At 40.7% G+C, this 21,650-nt stretch overlaps 1 protein-coding gene across 1 annotated transcript in view; it reads left to right on the top strand.

The window, feature by feature from the left end:
• LOC122772491 (collagen and calcium-binding EGF domain-containing protein 1-like) overlaps positions 1-21,398 on the top strand; it is a 31,247-nt gene extending 9,849 nt beyond the window's left edge. Inside the window, exons 3-11 of the mRNA XM_044030595.1 lie at positions 14,673-14,725; positions 16,564-16,698; positions 17,578-17,715; positions 17,835-17,968; positions 18,467-18,581; positions 18,834-18,964; positions 19,321-19,356; positions 19,975-20,010; positions 20,330-21,398. Coding sequence (XP_043886530.1) covers positions 14,673-14,725; positions 16,564-16,698; positions 17,578-17,715; positions 17,835-17,968; positions 18,467-18,581; positions 18,834-18,964; positions 19,321-19,356; positions 19,975-20,010; positions 20,330-20,518 — 967 coding nt within the window. The 3' untranslated portion in view covers positions 20,519-21,398. The remainder of the gene's footprint in view (positions 1-14,672; positions 14,726-16,563; positions 16,699-17,577; positions 17,716-17,834; positions 17,969-18,466; positions 18,582-18,833; positions 18,965-19,320; positions 19,357-19,974; positions 20,011-20,329) is intronic.
• The last annotated feature ends 252 nt before the right edge of the window (positions 21,399-21,650 follow it).

The following is a 21,650-nucleotide window of genomic DNA, read 5'->3' as shown; positions in this document are numbered from 1 at the left end:
AAAAAAGTACTATCCTGATAGTAGATAGCCGTGCTGGAATTGGGTTGTGGAAAAGGTTGTCATGATGGTTGTCACTGAAAATGTACCCAGGCCCCCCCCCACCCCCACCCAGTCTTCACGGCCCCAAGCATTTCCCTGGTATGCCTCTGTGCTGTCAGTGCGCCTCTGGTGAGTGGCACGACACACCAATCTGTCAGCAGAGGTAAAGGCCTCTCCACACCTGGTACACACATGCTTCTTATTGTATTCAGAGCAGGTATATTGCATTGTGTTTGCCTTTCGCAAAATGCACATTGGATAAGGGGATTACATATGATTTGCAAACTTTAAATGAACACACATGTATTCAGTTACACCTATTTTTCACCTATATTGATCACAAGGAAATTTCATGTTGAATTAGTTTATTTAATTTTGGTTCCCAGCAGTGGACAATCTTGCTTTTGGACTTTTTTTTATTTACTGCCACCAGCAGGTCAGAGTTTTCAGTCAACCAGAGAAACACCGGATCATCCCCTGGAAAGACTGGCACAAATGTTTGTACAGACCTTCATGGTTCTCAGACCACAAAACATAATGAGGTTTACATATGTTGCTCGGAGTGGAATGTTTTAACAAGGATTGGGTACATTTTGCCAGGATATATCTGCACAGATTCATGTGAACCACAGGATGATTTTTTCTTTTTCTAGCTTTTTTTCCCCCCCCCTTCCTCTCAACATTTCAGTTTTTTATTTTTTACTCAGTACTTTGGTTCATGGCCTAAAAAATATGAATGATATTCCCTTCAGCTTTGTGTTTCGTGCTGTTATTGTCGTTGCAAGTTTTAGATACAAAAGTTTCACTGGAAAAATGTCATGGAAGAGAAAATCATATTTGCAAATGTGGATCTAGATCATGTCAAACCTCCTTTTTCATATGAAAAAAATATGAATCCAGGACTCTCTCGTTTTCAGTCTGTGAACATTGTTGTTGGCTTCGCTCCGTTAAAATCATTGATGGTTGCAATTGTTAAACTGCAAATGTAATGATTTCAGATGGACCACGTTGTGGGGTCTTTGCTGGGTTGTGTAAGCAGTCCACAGTTTTGGATTCGGTTTGTGTTTTATACAGTCTGCAGATACACGGATCTCCACACATCAGTCGTTCCTTCATATTCTCTTAAAAGCTAAATGTTTTCCTTATACACACCATGACGGGTCATGTAATCATATTCTGTTATGGACATGTCTGGAGATTAGAGACCAGTGGTTTGAAGGTCACACCACAGTGTATGTTTTAAAGTGTAATTTCAATATCCTGCCAAACAAAAGTTCAGCATTTATTTTGTTCTGAAACAGCAGAGTAAGCATTTAAAAGGCCCCGTTAGGATTTATGGAAACTCTACAAGTGATATAGGCGTAGATTCTTTCATGCACTCCCCAGTACATTGCTCTGGCCCACCCATACAAACCAAACTTACCCTGTGTGTCACCCAGAAACATTCAAAGTGTTCATTACTGAGATCTGACTGAGACTGACTCAGATCCAGGCCTGGACTTCATCTCCACCTCCACTCTACAGCTTCCTGTGCTTGAGCCGGACTGAGCCTCTGTATTCTGCTCTGCAGAGACAGAAGCCAGGCCTCTATATAGTAGTCTGCATATTAATGCTGCGGGTTTGAGGTCAGCTCGGGTGCCATAAACAACATGTTCCATACATGTTAAATGCTTTTGAAGTGCACGTAATTGCAGAGCGTTGACAGCTTTGTGCTATCCAGATAAAGGTCAGCGGGGTCAGTGTTGAGAAATTGATCCCATCCTTGATCACATCTGATCATTTCAAGGCAAAGGAAAAGCAAGTATGACGGCAAACGCTGACGTCGACTTTGATATAAACTGAGCACCAACAGCCACTCCTTGTGTCCCGTTTATTCCGTCTCTTTGGGAACGTGTTGCCCTGGCATGGGGCAGGATGAGGATGCTTCAGTCATGGTCCCTCAGAGACATGAAGGAGCGCGGGCTCTCAGCAGTTAAACCTCTAAAACAACACTCAGCAGGGAGACAGAGAGTCTGCCTACAAGGTGAACGACACAGATGGGATGACTGAGCATCTTAGTGACTGAACAGCCGAATGACGATTGACTGGCTTTGGTGATTGATTAACCTACTGACAGCTTAGCATCCGAGCGTGCGTTATGTGTACGTATCTGAACTTTGCTCCTCGACACATTACATGTCAACGGATAAAGTGTTGGTGTATCATGTGCCCTGTTTCCTTCAGGATTTATGGGTTAGATCTCACCTCAGATCTGGACTTTCAACGATACTCTACCTCCTCCTCAGCATCACGGCATTACATGGTCAGAGTAAACTAATGTAGGCCAATTAAAAACCATCCAGAAAATTACAAAACCACCTGAGATAAAAAAGTAAACGTGACGAACGTGACACATGCAGAGGTGAGAGGATAAAAGCCAGAGACATACCCCAGTAAATGAGGACCTGAGCTGTCAATCAATTACTCGTTTATCATATGAAAGAGTGCGCACCACAGTTATTTTAGGAAACGGAAGACGCTTAAGACGCTTAAGCTGAGGAAACAGCAGGAACAGCGCAGATGAAAGAATAATGTTCTGAACACAGTCCTGATCCTGACATACAGTTCGCTGCCCAGTTCTGGCTTGGTGCGGAACTATCGTTTCAGCAGGTTCTCAACCCACGAGATCTTCTAACACCTATGGTGTGACGCTTGCTTGACTTACGGCATTTGACACACCAGAAAGGATGCCATTTTTATTGTTTGCATGTTAGTCACCCACAGCCTCTATAAAACAAGGCCCTTCATGCCAATAGTACGTACATGAGAGTAGTGTCCATTTCTGCCACTACACACTGTACCTTTGCATAGGTTTAAAATCTAAATAATTAAACCTTAACTCTACCCCTGATCGCTGAGGAAACAACGGCAAGTTCCCACAACATATCTAATATTTTTTTCTATATAGCCAACTCATAAATAGCATATTTTTTGATTGATCAATATATATTTATTTGGTTTTATTTTCAATAGTCTAAACCATAAAAAAAGTCAAAGGAGCATCTGCTGTATATTCTAAGTGGTGTAGTTATAAAGCTTAAATGTTATTCAACAAATAAACCCTACTACTATATTTTAAATCACCTCTGAAACATCTCTTTATTATATTTCTAGAGTTCAACAAATCTCGGTTTTATTGTGTTTGGTCCCATTTCTTTAGTTTCATTCTGTGTGTAAATATAAAGTTTCTATCTGTACTCTTAGTTTCACGCTTGCATACTAACTGAGTAACTGTGTTACATAAACACAGTGTATTTATGATGCCGTTTTACTGATAAGACACATCAAAAAGATAAAAAAAAAAAAAATTGAAAGAATTGCTGGGAATCATAAAAGGATCATCCTGTCATCTCTCTCTCTCTCTCTCTCTCTCCCTCTCTCTCTCTCTCTCTCTCTCTCGTCTTTCCCTCTTTTAATGAATTTTATTTGCTATGAGCACATGGAGATACAGAGCGGCCAGTTTCTACAAAGTGTGTATAAATCAATATCGGTCCATGTGATTCACTGTTGTACTCGCTGGTCCACTTGGTCAATGGTCCACTTCAACTATACTTTAAATAAAAGATGTGGGAAAACATGCACAGCATGAAGAACCTCGGTGGGTTTGGTGTCGGGTGGTGGGGGTGCTTTGGAAACGGAGGTATTTTATTTGATCCAAATGAAATAAAGCTGCACCCTGGCTGAGTGCTCCTCTCAGTGGGAGATTTGCTTGGAAAACCACGTGAAGATCCATAAAAAGAACAAGAAGGGGAAATCAGAGTGGCTGCTGAGTTTTTCCTTCTTTTCTTTTGTAATTGGCTTCCTACTCCAATGAGTCGTACATGTGGCATAATGCTGCTGCTGACTGATTATTTCAAAGAAGAACAGCAGCTCTGCTCACGTGTGCTCCTCACAGTCTTCACATCTATTATTCTGACCATCGTCCATATTTATCCATCCTGCTCATCTTTTCTTTATTTACTTCTCTTTCTCTCTCTCACAACTGTCCAAACTGGACCCTCTGATGGGCCGATTCTGGCCCATGGGCCGTATGTTTGACACCCCTGTCACAACATAAAAGCATACTAAAGAAGAAACCTTAATAACAATATTATATTTCACACAATGAGCAAACACTGAGGATTAGTTGTTAAATTACATACACATCAATTTTCCACAATCGCTGTACAGTCAAATATTCAGAATTGCAGTGAGTGACATGTTTCTCTCCTGTTTTGAATTTATCCATCCATCGTCTACCACTTTATCCTCCACATGAGGGTCAAAGGGTGGCGCTGGTGCCAATCTCGGCTGACATAGGGTGAAAGGCGGGGTACACCCTGGACAGATCGCCAGTCCATCACAGGGCCACATATAGAGACTACCAACCAACCATCGGACTGTGGGAGGAAACCCACACATGCAGAAAGGCCCTTTTTTGTGAACCCAAGTCTTCTCGCTGCAAAGGCAAGAGCGCTAACCACTGCACCTGTTTTGAGTTGCGTAATGTGTTTACTGATGCGAGAGCTCAAATGTGGTCATGGGGCGAATTAACACTTATTTGTGTGTCTCATGCTCTTTTCTGGCAATGTCCAAACATTTTATTGGTGTTTCACTTCGAATGACATCAGTAACGTTGCGTTACTGCCTCCCTTTCTTTCTTTTCTTTTAATTGAACAGTAAAAACTGAGATCATCTTAAATACTTCATCGCTGGTGTGTCCGAGTGTGTTTGTGTGCAATTACACGAAAAAGGTAGACCATGACTTTGTAGCAGGGAATAGACTACGTTGTGTACAGATGATTACAGTTGACACATCTGTATAGGAGACAGATGCAGTTAGCAAGAGAATGCATCACATCAGTGAATTACTACTCATCTGTATCTGGTTAAAATGACACATGGCTATTTTCAAATGGTGGACTCCTCTGCTCTGGGGAGCAGAATGAAAGGGAGCTACGGTGACCTTCCCATTCCAATAAGGATATGAGAATACAATTCTTTTTTATATATATTAATAGGGATTTTGCACAAAGCATAGCATATTCTCTTCCTTCTAATAAGCTCCTAAACATCACACACCTTTGGACCTTTAAGTCTCAAGGTCTATCCGTCCTGAGAAATATACTATTTGTGCATCAAATGTGCTCTCAATGTAATAAAACTATAATGTCACTGGTGAAATAGGTTCATGTCAAACAGCAGGAAACCTCTGAGTGAAGAACAGAAGGAGGTGATTTGACTTTGAAACAGGTAACGAGGACCAGATGCATCCATCAGTGTGTGTGTGTGTGTTAGGACACATGTTTATGAGTAGTGTGTGGATTTGTTTGTGCATGTGTCCATGTATGTTTGGATTGAATATAAGATGGGTGTGTGTGTGTTATAAATTAATCTGTATTTTCACAATTAATCCAGTCCATGTTTTGTCCAGAACATGGTGAAACATCATCAAACAAACCAAATACTATATTTAGTTCACAGGGGAAGATGCAATCAGAGAACTTGGATTTATTTTTTAGGTTGAGAGAATGATCAGTAACTCCTATAGTGTGAGTTTAAAAAGCAAAGGTATAGATGTTGTTACTGACTAGGAGAACATTTTAAACACATGTGCATATACATATTATGCACATGTGTTTGTCTTCTGGGGATTATATTCCTTCTTTCTACAGCCTGCTCTTAATCATCCAGGGAGGGTTTTTTGGTGAGTCACTGACAGCTCTGTCTGCAGCTCAGTCCTCATCATTAATGCAGTGGATCAAGTCATTCTTCACCTTCAGAGCATTAAAATGCCTGGTGAAATCTCCAAACTCTCGCCACGGGGAAACAAACAGCACACCGACATTAAATGCAGCACATTTGGACTGAGCGCGATCTGCTTACAGACTGTCCACGGGGACGTCCTATTCAAACTATCACTCTCTTTTCTCCTGTAAGCGTTTTCTCTGTTTACTTTGGATGACAGTCAACAAACCCCCAGCTGTGGGAACAGTAACCTGTTCCTTTTTCTCACACTTGGAGCGGACACAAGATTCTTTCAGCAGAGCTATAGCGCTCTTGAGTTTTGCTTCTTCATTACACTTATCACTGTCCCCGATTTCCCCCCCAGGGATTAATAAAGTATTTTGATTCTGATTCAGTTGTTTAGAGAGAACTTTTACGAGGCCTTTGAGTTACTCTTCCTTGGTTTAACGGGTGTTTAATTGTCTTTGTAGAGCTGTAGAACAGAGTCGGACCTCCCAAACAATGCCAGCCATCATCTTCCATCTTTTTCTGATTAGTGTGCACCTGAACGGCCCTCAGGACAAACACACAGGCCGTTTTTTTTTTTTGCATAATATATAATCTGCTCCAGATTAGTGAGGTTCTTTTAGCCCCTTTTATGGCTCTGTCACTGTTCATACCTGAACAAAACAAATCACTGGCCAATTAATAACAGATTTTGAACCACGCTGTTGCACTGTTGTTTGAAGTTGACGAGCATTAGCGGCGATGCATGTGGCGGCACGTATGGCGTTCTGTTTCATGCAACGAAAGTTTGAAAACTGAGATGAGAGGAAGTGGAATTTGCTGGCAAGCTGCAAGTGAAAACCGTCACAAATGTCTCACCTCTAGGATTTCCCTACAACGCACAGCTATTTAGAAGATCTGGAAGACTTTCTTGGTCTCTCGGGTACAAACGCTTCCCAGACACACATCATTACTTGACCTCACGGATGAGCTGTTTTCTCTCCAGCACGTATGTGTCGACTTCTGTTCCCTCTTTATCCTCCTTACTCCTACTACTGCCCTTATATTCACATAAGAAAATCAGTCACCGACTGTCTGTGTCGCACGTTCTTCCCAAAAACTTTCCACTAACAACAGCAAAGGGCAGTGCAGTGAAAAACAAGGCAATCAGAAACGGCAGACTTCACCTCATTCACGCAACAAGCCTCTGTCGGCCTCTGTTGCTCATATTGGCAAGTGCAGAAGCACAGACAGAACCACAGAGCCACCAAAAACAATACCTCACTCCCACTCCATGGGATAAAGTAATAATAAGATGATTTAGTGCAGTTTATTGACTATTGACTTTCCCACATGGTTCAACTTGTGTTGTAATGAAGGACAAAAAAATACTACTTACAATGTACAAGGTAGGAAAAACTATGTAGCTGATGTTGTTTTCCGTTGTGTGTTTCATTATTGTGTTGTCAAAGAATTCATACACTTATATTTTTTTGTGATTCAGATGTTATTAGGCATATATTTGAAATAATATTTGAAATAAATAGTATAATTAATAAGGATGTAAACACATTGCTTTGTACAGAAATACTATACTTTTTTGGAATGTTGGCAGTTAGTGATGGGACAGAAGTTAATCATGGTGAATTTCTATTATAATCAATTAATATTTCATGTGAGTGACTTGAACGTTTCTAACTCTCTAACATACAGTCATTGTGATTCTTTTATTTATGTGCCACAATAAGGAGCCGCAATAATATTGTGAATCTGTTCTGATGAACAGATTTTACCTATTGGTAAACATAGAGCCTGTGTAGCCGTTCCTTCTGGTATCTTTTCCATTCGAACATTCTTTGCCGTCTGGTGTAGGATACCAACGCTGCAAACGTCTGCAGACTTGGAGAGAGCGGAACACGTGCACGTCTGTCACAGAAAGCGGCTCAGAGGGTCAGAGATGCCACATTCCTGCAGTGACGCTGAGCCTGGACAGGTCACAGGGGCCACAGACCACTGAGAGAGATGCTGTCAGACACACACCACACACTCACAGACACACACATACTCGCATTACAACCACTAAGTCCTTTAAGTCTTCTTAAAACAAATACAAATGAAAACAGGCAACCGCAAACAAAGATATTTCTTAACTGGGAGATTGTGCTGAAAACTCCTGATTTATAAAGTGAACTTAATGCGATGCTGCGTCATTCTTACTCATCAAGTTTGTTGTAAATCTCTACTGTGGTGTCCGAGGATTTGTGTATATGATGTAACGACGGTCTTTGCAGAGCTAACTCATTTTTAATAACCTTTCCAGTGAGATGGTTTCACTTATTTTCTTTGGCATTCGTCTTATTTTGGGGCCTCGACTGGTTTTTAAAGGAATTCTTACATATTTTGGAGCGGAGCCAGAAGTCAGGATGTTTAACAACAGCTAATAAGAAGAAGTCGTGACATCACATGTTTGGTTACCGCCGTAAACATGTTGCTGTACATGTAACTGGAGACCAGCGAGGCCATCCTGGTCTAAGTGGGTTTGTTGTAGTAGTAAAAATATGTTGGTTTTTGTCAACACAGTAGTTCTATATGTTCAATTGCTGTATCATAAAATGTCCCAGTGATCCTTGAGCTAGTGATTTAAAGTTTGGATGTTAGGCATCAGGATGGGAGAATGAAATGAGTAGGGCAAGGTGGAGGAGGAGGAGTGGAGGTCAGCCCACATTTGGTGGAAGTGGTTGAGACCTCATGTGCTCTTTGTCAAAGCTTTCTCTGTTAGGCTCTTGCTCTGATGTTTCCCCCGAGGCTTAGGTCCTGGAAGTGGACAAGCAAATAAACAGAGAGGAGGTGCTCACACCTTTACATATGTATACTCACACAAGTTAAAGTGAACACTCACACAATTACCCAAAAGTGTTTAACATGCAGCTGTGCAGCAACAGCTTTAACTTTTATGGGGGAGTTGTTGTAACTGATCATTTTAAGTGGATTTTCTTGAACATAAATGTTTAAATTGAGGGTATTTATGACATTTATAAAGGTAGAACTTCTAGGTACATTTTTAGTTTTGCCAATGTCTATGTGCTTTCACTGGAGCACCTATGACACACACAAATGTTTTGACCATGGCAAAGCTCCCAAAAAAGTGTTATACCACAGAATCACACTAATGTGCTTCACTACAATCTATCGTCACATTGTCATAGACAACACGAGCGGCCAGAGTTTTGAACTTCTTTCGTCCGTGAGCTTTAAAATAAATTACAGCTCAGTTGATGGCTACAACATGCTGTAATTGTAACACGTATGAACCACATCAGTAAGAAGCATCCATCAAAATGACAACATGTTAACACACACACACACACACGGTCTATCTCCTGTCCTGGTGTGTCAGTAGGCCGTTGACCTCCTCTGGGCTTCACTTCCTGTGTTCCTCCCCACCAGAGCCCCAAGAGGGAGAACACTCTAATATGACAACAACCTTCATGCCTGAGCGTCCTCCTCTTCCTCCTGTCAGTGTCCTCCCTCATTTCTTACTTGTGGCATTTCCTCCCCCTCTTCATCAACGTCATCCCGCATTGCTGTGAGTTAAAAGTGAAAAACGAGCTGGGATGTGTTTAGAAAGTTATAACGAGGGAGCAAAACTACTGATGTTTCATGTTGTTGTAAGTAAGAGGAAAAAACACATAGTGATGCACGTTAGAGGGATTTTCTAGCATTTGTTATGATGGATTTTCCTTGTCGTTGCAACCTACTGTATTCCTGCCTGCAAATGTACAAATACATCTCTGTAACACTGGATGAAAACAGTACAGAACCCCCCTCCCCCCAAAGTACATAATCTTCACAAAGGTAAGGTGATCCAGGCCCATGCCTGCCTCTGGACCCTGTCTTGGTGTTTCCTCCAGTGCCTCTGTGCTGATTTTGGCAGCAGCTGCTGCTGCAGACTGAGGTTGTATATGACAGTCTGGTTAAAGCCCTCACTGAGCAGGTAAATGACTGGTGGTAGAATGTTGGTGCAGCAGTGGAATGGGGTCCTAGACAGATTTGTCGAGTCAATATCCGGATCCTCTGAGGGAGACTCATGTTTTATTTTGCTTATTTTTTTCCCCAAATCAAAAATCACCCTAATTTAGCGGAGTACATATTTTTATCATGTCAGCAGTGATGGACATTTCATTTGCAGTTAGAGGTTTAGCAAAGTCCTCGGTGGGATCTGACCGGGGGCCTCGTCGGAGCTGTGCTACGTCCAAGTCATTTGCACTTCTTTAATTGCAGTCCAGTAGCTGTCAGGACCAGCAGTCAGCGGTTGCAAAAATGATATCCGCACGGACAGTGTGCGTTTGCAAATGCCAAGCGAGGCTGCCAACTCCTGTCCAAACCTTCTGCTGTCGGCGTGTTTTCATAATGCAGAGCGAATCAGCTGTGAAATGTACAAATTACTACATATATAAATAATACGGTGGGCCTCCAAAATGAGAAAAGGCAATAGAGTGGGACACACATGAACCTGGGTTCAATGCAGAATAGAAACTTTCAACACTATAAGAACATATAGATATGATGTATAATGTCGACCATTCGCTAAATGGTAGATATACCTGGTTATATTAAGTGTATTTTAATACAGACTGCTAACATTTGCTAAATATAAAATTTGAAATCAGAACCAAAATGGATCGCTGATCAAAGTAATTACCCATCTGTGCGTTCAGTCCTTGGACACTGATTGAAACAACAACATAAGCTTTTAAACATATTGAATCAACATCTGTAGTCTGTCTGACAGATAGTCCACTTCAGTCCAGTGGTGTAAACCAAACGTGGCTGTTAAAGGCCTCAAGGATTCCTGGCCTCAGCAAACCTTTAGAGGACAGAAAAGTATTTGTCTGTATAAAAATAAAGATGGACAGAGTTTCATGGATGGGGTCAACACTGAGGCCAACAGCACACACATCAGCGTGAGGGGAAGAGAGACGGACAGAAATTAGCGAGCCAGCAGAGTGCACAGTGAAACGAGACACCGGTACAGCGGCGTGAATGTGAACGGACATGTTTCAAGTCATAGGCTCGGCCCAATGCAAGTAAAATGCACAGATAGCACAAGAAAAAGAAAAGAGGAGGAGAGGGAGCGCACAAATATCATGGATCGCTCTCTCTAATAAACCCAGACTAACATTAAAAGTCTGTACCCAATTACTGGATGGTATCCCGGCCCTCACACGTGCTTAATGTACACATGGACTCTGCATGAACACAAACACAGACAGGCAGAAAACTACTCTGAGCGTAACCATTACCTAAGCTTAAAAAATGTCTTCACCTTAAAATGTAGTCATTTACGTTATGGGGACTTTGCTTTTTCTCCCCATTAAGGAAGACAAGTCCCCACAGGTCCCCACAACATGAGGATTATCTGGAACACACCCACACACACACAGGTTTGCACAGCTCTTCCTCTTGAGACACTGCACTGACCTCCAGCCTAAACAAAGCCCTAACCCTAATGTTAAAAATAACCAGTTAATGTCTAACCCTAATCTTAATCTAACCACAATTCAAATTTGCTCAGAAATTAGATTCTGCCTCATTCAGGACCAGGTTTTGGTCTCCATGAGGACTACTGGTCCTGACAAGGTCAGTGTTTATGCCAGAGAAGGTTCCTAAAAGGTAACAAATACAGGTTCACACTCACACACTCGCACACTGCTCATTGTAGCCATCAAGTGTAATCCTCGGTGTTTTTGTGTCACGTTGACCGTCGAGCATGTTGCCTATCTGACTAACATTTTTTCTCATCCCAAAACGTAAACACCCGGGTCGCCTCTCCCTTCACCCTCGCTGCTGCTGCTGCTGCTGCTGCTGCTGCTGCTGCTGCTGCCGCTGCCGCTGCTGCTGCTCATCGTAGCTCAATCGACATCTGGACTTTAGTGAAATATCTCAATTGGACGCACTGCCATGAAATCCTCTTCTCACGAGTCCTCAGGAGAATTGACTTCGTATCGTATGATAATTGTTTTTAAAGGGAGTCGTGATTAAATTGCGATGCGGTTATAGCACGTGTTAATCGCTGTTGTGATAGCTGGTCGCTCATGAACGTTCTCTGCCTGGAAAGCGTTTGTGGTGCTGCACTCAGCTGGACAACATGTGACCGAGTTCCCTCACCTTCGCACACCAATTACTGCATCACGCGCACTTACCGCAGGTCAGAGCGACTGTTCGCCACAGCACCCTCCACGCTGACATGAGAGTGGTGTGAGTAACGGGGTTTACGAGGTGGCTCAACTCTGAGAGGCTGCTCTGGTGAAGCAGAATGGCAACTTTGCTCTTGTTAAAGATACAGTAGGTACAATTCTGCAGTTGGTGAAGTTGCATGTGGCGTTGCTCACCTGTGTTGAAGCCTGTAGTTATACGCCATTGTGAGATATTGTAAAAATCTGTTGGTTCTTGGCATAAAGAGAAGGCTCATTATGGGGTAGTGAAAAACAGCAATTCATACGATCAGGTCAGGTCATTGTACACTCACAAAACATTTAGGTAGAATCATTTTGCCATCAATTTTTGCTGAATCAAAAATCATTTCAACTAAATTTCACACACTGGACCTTTAAGTCCGCAGCACTATACAGATTAGACTGGAGGTTGTAATTACACACGTTTCAGACTATATCTCTGTGTCAACCTAACATTTACTGACACTACACCTGAATTCTACACGACCCACTTTCTTTGAAATACTAAATTCCTCACTTGCACTGCAAATCCACAGCTGTAATCAATTGAAATAAACGTTTGTCCTTTTAACTAATGCAAGTGACTACCATGCTAAAATATTATTTTCTGTAGGGGGAAAAAAAAAGTATGTTTAATCAGTGACGAATGATGAAGATTTGAACTAGAAAGCAAAAAGGTTTGTCTTTACCTGACACTCACTGACACTGCACCTATGTTCGACCTTTCTTCAAAAAAAGAAATCATTTCAATTGAGACTACCATGAAGTCAGTTTTCGTATTTTAAAATATTTAATCAAACTTAAGTGTAGTGAGATGTTAAAGTTATATTGTAATCAAACGCCTGACTGGCGTTGTTACTGTTAATATCAATAGACTACAGTATGTTTGACTTTAAAGCCCACATAGACCGGAAGCTCTAATTAAAGCTGCGTTTGTGTGTGTATCTGCGTCATGACCTCGTTTATGAAACCCTAAAGTTTCAGAACAAACAGTTCAGCTACTGCTGAGAAAATAGTGTTGTATTGTTTTCCTGGGCTCTGCGAAGAGGATCAGCACTTCCTTAATTTGATGTCCTCATCAGAAATCCTCACCACTGTAGCGCCTCCTGGTGCGGGCACTAGTCCGGGCACATCCGGTTGCGTACATTCAACCGCAGAAGAAGAACTTCTACTCTCGTTGTAGCTGCTGAGATGCAGAGCATCCACCATGCCAGAAGGGGGAGCTGTGTATTTGAGAGCTGGCCTATCTATTACGTCACTTCCAGGTACCTGGCCAATCACAGGACAGTAGGAAAGCTCTCGTTGGCTAGCCAATCACAACACAGTCCACGTTCTGGGGGTGTGGTTTTGGTCTGAAACAGCGGCTGATGAGAGCGTCAGTGAGGAGATATTTTGATCGGCTCGTTTGCAGCGATTAGGAGGTTTTTAACCATGAAAACAAGTTAATATATGTAAGTAGACCTCCATAACTAACATATATGTGTGATACAAGCATTCTATGTCGCCTTTTAATGTTGATGAAAGGAAACTGTGGCATAATGAATGGTGCCGTGGCTGAATGGACCACATGTCCCTGTTTAACTGATTTCCACAGTGTCAACACAGACCAGGATCTGGATTTAGACCAAACTGAACAGTAACATAAAGAGGATTTATACGAGTTTTTACTATTATATATTAATTAAAAATAACTTGACTATCTTACAAAGGTTTTGCCTTTGTTGTTGTTGTTTTAAATCCTGAATCTGTTGCAGCATCAGCACTAAAATCTGATCATTTCTTCACTGGACTCTTATCTACATCCACAGATCATTCCATCAGCATCTTGTTGCCTTGAAGGTATATCATGAGTGAGCCGGCACGTGAAGTGACCTCTGGTAGCATGGTTTTTTAGGACAGTTTCTATTCCGTGTGTGTGATATTTGTTGCGCTGCTCCAGTTTAGTTTCTCCATCTGTAATGTCTGTAACATGTGGCGGATTGTTGTGGGATGTCTGCATGAGCGTCTTTGCCAAACACCATAAATCAATTTCTGGGGAGGAATTGTTGCCCGGATTTCATTGCACAACAGTGTAGTTGAACGAATCTCACATCCACCACCATAAAAGTGTTACATCACACACATCAGACACCGTAAATGCAATTCAAATGGGAGTAGAAGTTGTTGATATTGATTGTTTGTTTATTTGTTTATAACAGGGAAATACAGTGTCTAAGTTGCAATTTCTGTATTTCTGCGTTTGTTCCCCATGTTGTGTGCAGATTGGTGCAGGGTGGTCTCCTTTATCCAGGTGCTTAGTGGTTACATCATCTTTCCAACTCGTGTAGTCACGCTTTGGCTGTTTCTATTGTACGGTGTGTTTGATGTTGAGCTTTTAGTTTGAACCAGGTGTTTAAACTAAACATGATTTAAGTGTCTAATTTGCGAGCATTAAGCCGCGTCACCTGGGAAAGACCAACTGTTAAATGTCATGCAGCTTCATATTTTCTCAGTGTTTAAGAGCGTGCTATGAAACTTTTGGTTAAATGTGCATATTATTTACCCAAAATGTCCAATTATTTCTGGAATGACTTGAAGCTGAACGGTTGTCGGCGCTTATCTGACAATAGTGCAAGCGTGTGATTGCTCGCTCTCTCTCTTTTTCAGGAGAAAATGCTGTGAGGGGTTCCGGTTTGTGATGGGCCAGTGTATTCCTGAAAGTAGGTAAAACACACACACTGTCCTTTTAAGCCTCGTGAAGTCCTGAACTTCACACACTCTAATCTGATAATGGTTACATGGGACGTTATGTAACGTGATCTTTGTAAACACAGTCTTCCAAAGACGTTCTGATAATGTTGTGATTGACCTTTTGTCCGTTTAGAGTAATTGGTCATTTGGAGTTCCAGGAAATGATTCACTGACAAACTGTGATTATGGCAGAGACAGCTGCTGCTTTAATCACCCACTTAAATAATCTTACTGGGATTACGCGTCATGGTCAGTGTTTCACTTTTTAAAGGTGACTGACTATTGTAACCCAATTCATATTATTTATTGACTTGAATATTTGAGTTGTTAAACTAGACTTTTACAAGAGATATGATTGATAAATTAATCTCAGGTAACACTTTACAGTACTGTAATAATGATGTTAATTGATGGAGAGAGTTTTTTTTTAATGATAATAATGTCTTGTTTTTAATCCAGTTTCCACTAGAGCTGCAGCTAACGATTATTTTCATAATCGATTTATCTGTCGAGTATTTTCTCGATTAATTGGGTAAAATATTGATCAGTGTTTGTCAAACCTGATAAATGATGATGTTCTCAAATGTTTTGTCCACAAACGAAAATTCAGTTTTAATGATTTCTTTGTGCAAAGAGACAAGAAAATATTCACATTTAAGAAGCTAAAACTATAAAATAAAACTTGTTTTAATAATGAAAATTACTCATTCAGTTAGTAATCGAATAATAATCGATTATTGAAGTAATTGTTTCAGCCCTAGTTTTTTGTAATTATAATGGTAATAAAAAAATTATATCACATGTTATTTCCAAAGTTATATCTAGGTGACAGCTTGGTAATGAGATTTATTACAGGCAACAGGAATCAGTGTCGTGCCTTCACATGGAGACGTGTGAATCAAAATGAACAATCACCAGAATATAAACTTGAAAAAAGTACCCAGACAAATTTTCCCTTCATGTTACACAGCTATGACTTAACATCTTAAGTTAAAAGCTGGGAGAGAACCAAAGAAATCTCCTGTAACTCTGTCTCTGGGAAAGATTGAATGCCTTGAAACAGTAACACCGATTACCACCGACCACGAGAGGACACTGTTCTCACACAGAGGTGGGTTTAGAAAAAGAGTCAGCTGATGCAACTGTGCCTGACACTCTTGACATACCATAGTTGACAGGACTTAATTACACAGATGATTTTGATGTATTTGTCTTAATATTGATCAGGATTGCCTCCTTTGCTCTTTAATGCAACACACTAGTATGTGAACACAGAGCATCTGTTTGTACAGAATCCAGCATAAACTTAGTAAGATTTCATCATTACTAATCTGTGTTTGCAATGAATTGATGTCAAAAACATAAGCCAGTGGTTTATATTGAAGTATGAATGGCCTGGATTCATGTGGCCTCACAGCACATAACCAAGTCTAATGTATTTTAATGCAAGATCATTATGTTCAAGTGTCCAATTTGTGAGTAATAAATATATAAATCCAGGCCATTGATTAGACATTCACCACTTAGTGTTTATGAACCAGGGTGAATGAGTGCAGACACAGTTTTTGGTGCTTTCATGATCGGATGTTTTCCTCAACAATGGCTCTTTTCAAATGCACGACATTGCGACACTGACCCGAGCACATGGAACGTTTAGCAGTGCTTTTTTTTGTACCCTGACATGTCAAAGAGACAAAAGTCCAGTAGAAGCTGTAGCGGTCAGTTCCCAGTTGTGGATGTGAAGAGCAGTTTACGTAACTTCCACGCGCTCAGTCCACACACTGTCTGCTTTCTCTTCCCTCTTCAGGTGTAGACGTGTGCGCTGCGTCACCGTGTGAGCAGCAGTGCACCGATAACTTCGGAAGAGTCGTCTGCACGTGTTACCCCGGTTACCGCTTTGACAGAGAAAGACACCGCAGCCACAAATCTCCTTACTGTCTAGGTTAGTGCTCCACCCGCCCTGTCATCCGTATGACTGTTATTCAATGATAGATATAGAGATTTGAATGCTCTCAGTACAACACAAGAATATGTCCATCACTGTCCTGGATGAAACTGCTGTTCTTCATTCTGATATTTATTTAAAATGTGTATTTTGGATATTCTTTTATAAACTGCTCTAATTCATCTGTTCCATAATGTAACCCACAAACACACACACTGGCACACTTGCATTCTTACATGATCTCCCCTGTGTCTCTCTGAAAAGGACGTCTTATTTAATTTAGGAAGTAAATGATCTCTTGCTTTGAATGTTGTTATTGGCACTGTTTTAAATGGAATCTTTTCTGGACATTTGAAAACCTGTATTTCTAAGAAGAGTTCATTTGTGTGGTCTCTGTATCCTGTGTTATTTATTAATCTAATAAATAACCCAACAATCAACAGCATTTCCCATTTTGAAAAAAAAAAAAAAAATGCAATGTAGCCTAAATTGCATTTTATTATTGTTAAAAGGTTTTAATCCAGGCACTTTGAGGAGAGGAAAATCAACTGACATTTTACAGTGTTTGATATTAGATTATTATGAAGTGTGTGATGTGAAAATTATGAATTGTTTGGCTTTTCTGTCACTGTAAAAAAAGAAAGTTTATGCCACCTATTAATTTAGTAGATTTATTACAAAATCTGCTCCATTAATATAGATGATGATACTTTTATGTAGACCTATGTGCAGTTATACTAATGAAAATAAAAGATTATTTCATCCAATAATAGCAAGGCTGTATCAGTTATTAATGCCAACGCCTCTTGCTCACTTTCTTTTCATCACTCACGTTGTCGTCCGTCAGATTTTGATTTCCCTCGTGTTCTCACGCAGACATCGATGAGTGTGCGCTGTCGGGCAGCAGTGAGTGCGATCACGAGTGTGTGAACACAGTGGGGAGCTTCCTGTGTCGCTGTCGCAGCGGCTACGTGCTCGCAGCAGACCAACGCTCCTGCATCCCCGTACACAACTGTAAGTTTATCTCTTGTGTCCGTTTCAACTGTAATTCATGACGACACAATCCGAGCGTTGTCAGTAATTGGAGTAACATGAGAAGTATGTAAAAGGTCTTCATGTTTTTTGCTCTGCAGTGAGTTCCTCCGGAAAGTCAGACACCTCGATGAGTGCCGGCACTTGCTCGTTCACCTGTCAAGATTTTATGAACATGAAAAACAGTTTGCTGCAGCTGAAGCTGAGGCTGGGAAACACACAGTCGCCAAACCAGGTGACGTATCAATGATAGATCTGCGATTGCTGATATGTTCTGATGTGACCGATGCCAACACGGCTAAGAAACCGGCTGTGTTGGAAATTAAAATATTCACTAACACTTTAGATTAGGGAACACATATTCACCATTAAATAGTTGCTTATTCACATGTAGCACCTTATAAAGTCCATACTAGCAAATTCATATACAACAACTTCCTTACTTGCTACTAATAAGCAATAATTCTGAGGTTATTGAGGGGAAACGCTTAGTTAATGGCTTACTGGTTGGATAATAAGGGCATGCAGAATAAGGCATTGATATGCACTTAATAATGACTAATTAAGAGCCAACGCCGTACTAATATGCATGCTAATAAGCAACTAATTAATGGTGAATATGTGTTCCCTAATCTAAAGTGTTAGCAAATATCCATTTAGAGTGTGCTGCGTAGTGCGACTAGTTGATGACACTAGATTTGTCTTCCTCTTAATCTTATTGTTGTGTTTGTAGGTACCTGGTCTGGCTAACAGCAGTGACAAACCATCCCTGGGGAGGACAGGAAAAGGTCCCGACAGCCCTTGTCTTCCTGGTTTGCCGGGCCCTTCAGGAGCTCCTGGGGTCCCTGGTAATGTTGAGATAAAATGTTACACACAATATGTGTTTATATTTATATATATATACATTTATTTGAAGAAGATTGTATTCAAATTAAAGTGAAAGCAGGCTTTGGCTATTTTTAAAAACTGAAAACGTCTGAAGATCTTGGCCGACACTTTTCTCTGCTTTTTATTATTATATTGTCGTTTTTAGTGTGCCATTTTCACCATTTTGAAAAGGCTTTTTATTATTATTATTATTGTTGCTTTCTTCACACCAGGACACCCAGGACAACCTGGAAAGAAAGGAGACCCAGGAGAGAGCGGTCTGCCTGGTCCACGGGGAGACATGGGACCCATGGGTCCAGAACCTGACATGAAACATATCAAAAGAGGCCGCAGGGGGCCAGTGGTAAGACCAAAAAAACCTACAGTACCCATCACAATTTTGCCATCATAGTGTTTTCATACTCCAGGATTACGTATGATAGTTGAAATCTATGCTAAACACCTGGTGGTCACACCTTCAGTCCTACAGCGAATCAGAAAATAACATTTGACCATGAAAGGGTGAAGGAATTCATCAGCAAACCAGGTCAAATTCATAGATTATAAAAATGTATCATCATTAAAGGTTGTATACCAATATCTTGTGTGAATTCATCCCATGTCATCATTTGTGTATATTAATGGACTCTGATGACTCAGCGTCATCAGTCATCAGAGCTTTCAGAATGTCCGATAACTTTGTTGTATTTACACATACAGGGACCGCCTGGAGCAGCAGGAAGAGATGGAATAAAGGTCATTATGATATACTTTTATTTGATGGATTAATGAATGATTTATCTGTACAGTACGTGTGTTTGTGTGAAGCTGCACTCTTGCCCTCTAGTGTCTGCACTGCATTATCTGCAGTAAACGTCTCATTTCGCTGTAATTGGATTGTGAGTGTATATACACCCAAAGATTGTGTTATTTTGTAATAACATAAACACTGTTGGTTTGGTTCCGTCCAACTCATTTAAAATCAATTTAAAATCAGATCACGATAAATTTAGCAACATTTTCTTTTTTCCCTTTTGGCTTCAAGACAAATAATGTTTAAAGCCAACAAGAAGTCACTGCCAGACAGCAAAGCAAATGTGATTTCAGAGACTGTGCAAAAGGCCAAAAGAGGAATAGAAAAAAAATAAGAATTTAACACGTACCATATGTTATGTGCTATACATGAATTTAGTATTTTTTTAGTATTTTAGTATTTGCAAGTGCACATGCATATACATGTATGCATATGTGTGATTATTTTTATATATATCGCTCGATAGTATAGGACAGGCATGTACAGTGTAAAACACTTCTGTCTGTTAAAAGTAAAGTCCTAGTTTATGTTTATGAATTTGTGCTGTTTGTCATCTGCAGGGTGACAGAGGAACTCCAGGTCCCAGAGGACCACCTGTAAGTTTATGATGTTATTATTGTATATATTAAATCATAGCAATTGCCCTGCTTAAAACATCTAGAATATACACTGTTACAATAACGACATGTTTCTTTGTATTCAGTTGTTCTGTTGATTTGTTTGGATCAAAACTCTTCTATTATGCGTCTGTTCATCTCTTATTTTGAGTTGAACTTAAGTCAATTAAGATCGTCAGCTTCACAATCACCCTATAATAGAAGAGCCAGTGCATAAAATGCAATATATACAGTATATAAAACAGTTTTTCTAACGTGCAGAAGCATCCTCATCGATTCTGTGTCCATGTGTTTGCAGGGACCTCCCGGCTCCTTTGACTTCCTCCTTCTAATGATGGCCGACATCCGCAATGACATCATTGAGCTGCAGGAGAAGGTGTTTGGGGAGCGGCGGGGTATCTCTCTGGACAGTCCGCCTCAGTCCAGCGGGGAAGTGGATTTTGTGGAGTGGGGCTCTGGCCAAGGAGATTTAATGACCAATACCTGACCTCTGACCCCCCGTTCCAGTGACGGACACTGACATACAGCCAAGCAGTCCCTGAACTTGACTCTTTTCTTTGTGCCATCATGTAAATAATCTTTCGAAAAACCAGAGCTGGGATGAACTGGACAAGTAGCCTCATTTTAGACTGTGCCAAACTGCTGAGCACTGTCTCACTACCACTGATATGCTGTGGTGTGAGGGAGGGACGTGCGTGCAGGACACAGAGTGAGAAAGACACAGTGTGAGCCTTCATGTCTGAGCCTCTGAGCTCAACAGCTTCAAACGATGAACTTTATCGTCTACATCTCTTCCTGGTCCTAAATCTGTTCATGGAAGCTCTGCAGTCGCTGACAGTTTGCCTGCGGGGCATCGGCATGAAAACCCAGGACCTGCACTGTGAGCCTCCCGTGCACCTGACTGCCATATCCAACCTTCAAGTCTGAGCTTCTTTTTTTTTTACCTTGGGACTTTAGAAAACAGAGTACAGGAAATCCCAGTGTTGCACTGTCGGACTAAAACAGTAATGGCTGATGCTGATGCTGTTCAAAACTGTCCCATTAAACAACCCTAATTCACGTATAATGAAACAGTACGTGCAGCAAAATGTTTGTACGAATTTCAAGAAGTTTAAAAAGAAAATCACCTTTATCACCTAAACATACTTTCAGGCAATTTAATGGTAGATTCATGATTATAGAGATACTATATCAGGAAAACTCTATATTATCCACTCTTGGTCTGAAACCAACGTGAAGAAGAAAGGCAGCTCGACACTACACAACAAACATACAGTACATATATAAAGATTTTCCTTTTTTGAAGGAGCTGCAAAGAACGGTTAACCTATACAATAAAGGTTTTTCTACATATTGACTTCAAATAATGCTTGTAATATGTTTAATGTGACGGCAAAATAACAGATACCGATGTGACAAAGATCAGAGCATCAAAATGGATTTATGCATTAGCATTAACTACCAAACCTTCTATAAAACGAGTGATTACTTTTGCAAACGTTAAATGAGCTGCAGACATGTAATGTGGCCATTAATCAGGATGAGCAGCATGTCATTTGTTTCACATTCACGTTGCAGGCACCGACGATTCCTCAGAGTAAATGAACTGTGGCGTGAAG

This window comes from Solea senegalensis, linkage group LG7 (assembly GCF_019176455.1).
Source record: "Solea senegalensis isolate Sse05_10M linkage group LG7, IFAPA_SoseM_1, whole genome shotgun sequence".
In the NCBI taxonomy this organism is placed as follows: Eukaryota; Metazoa; Chordata; class Actinopteri; order Pleuronectiformes; family Soleidae; genus Solea; species Solea senegalensis.
The sequence above is the reverse complement of the archived record's forward strand: the minus strand, read 5'-3'. Positions and strand labels throughout refer to the sequence as shown.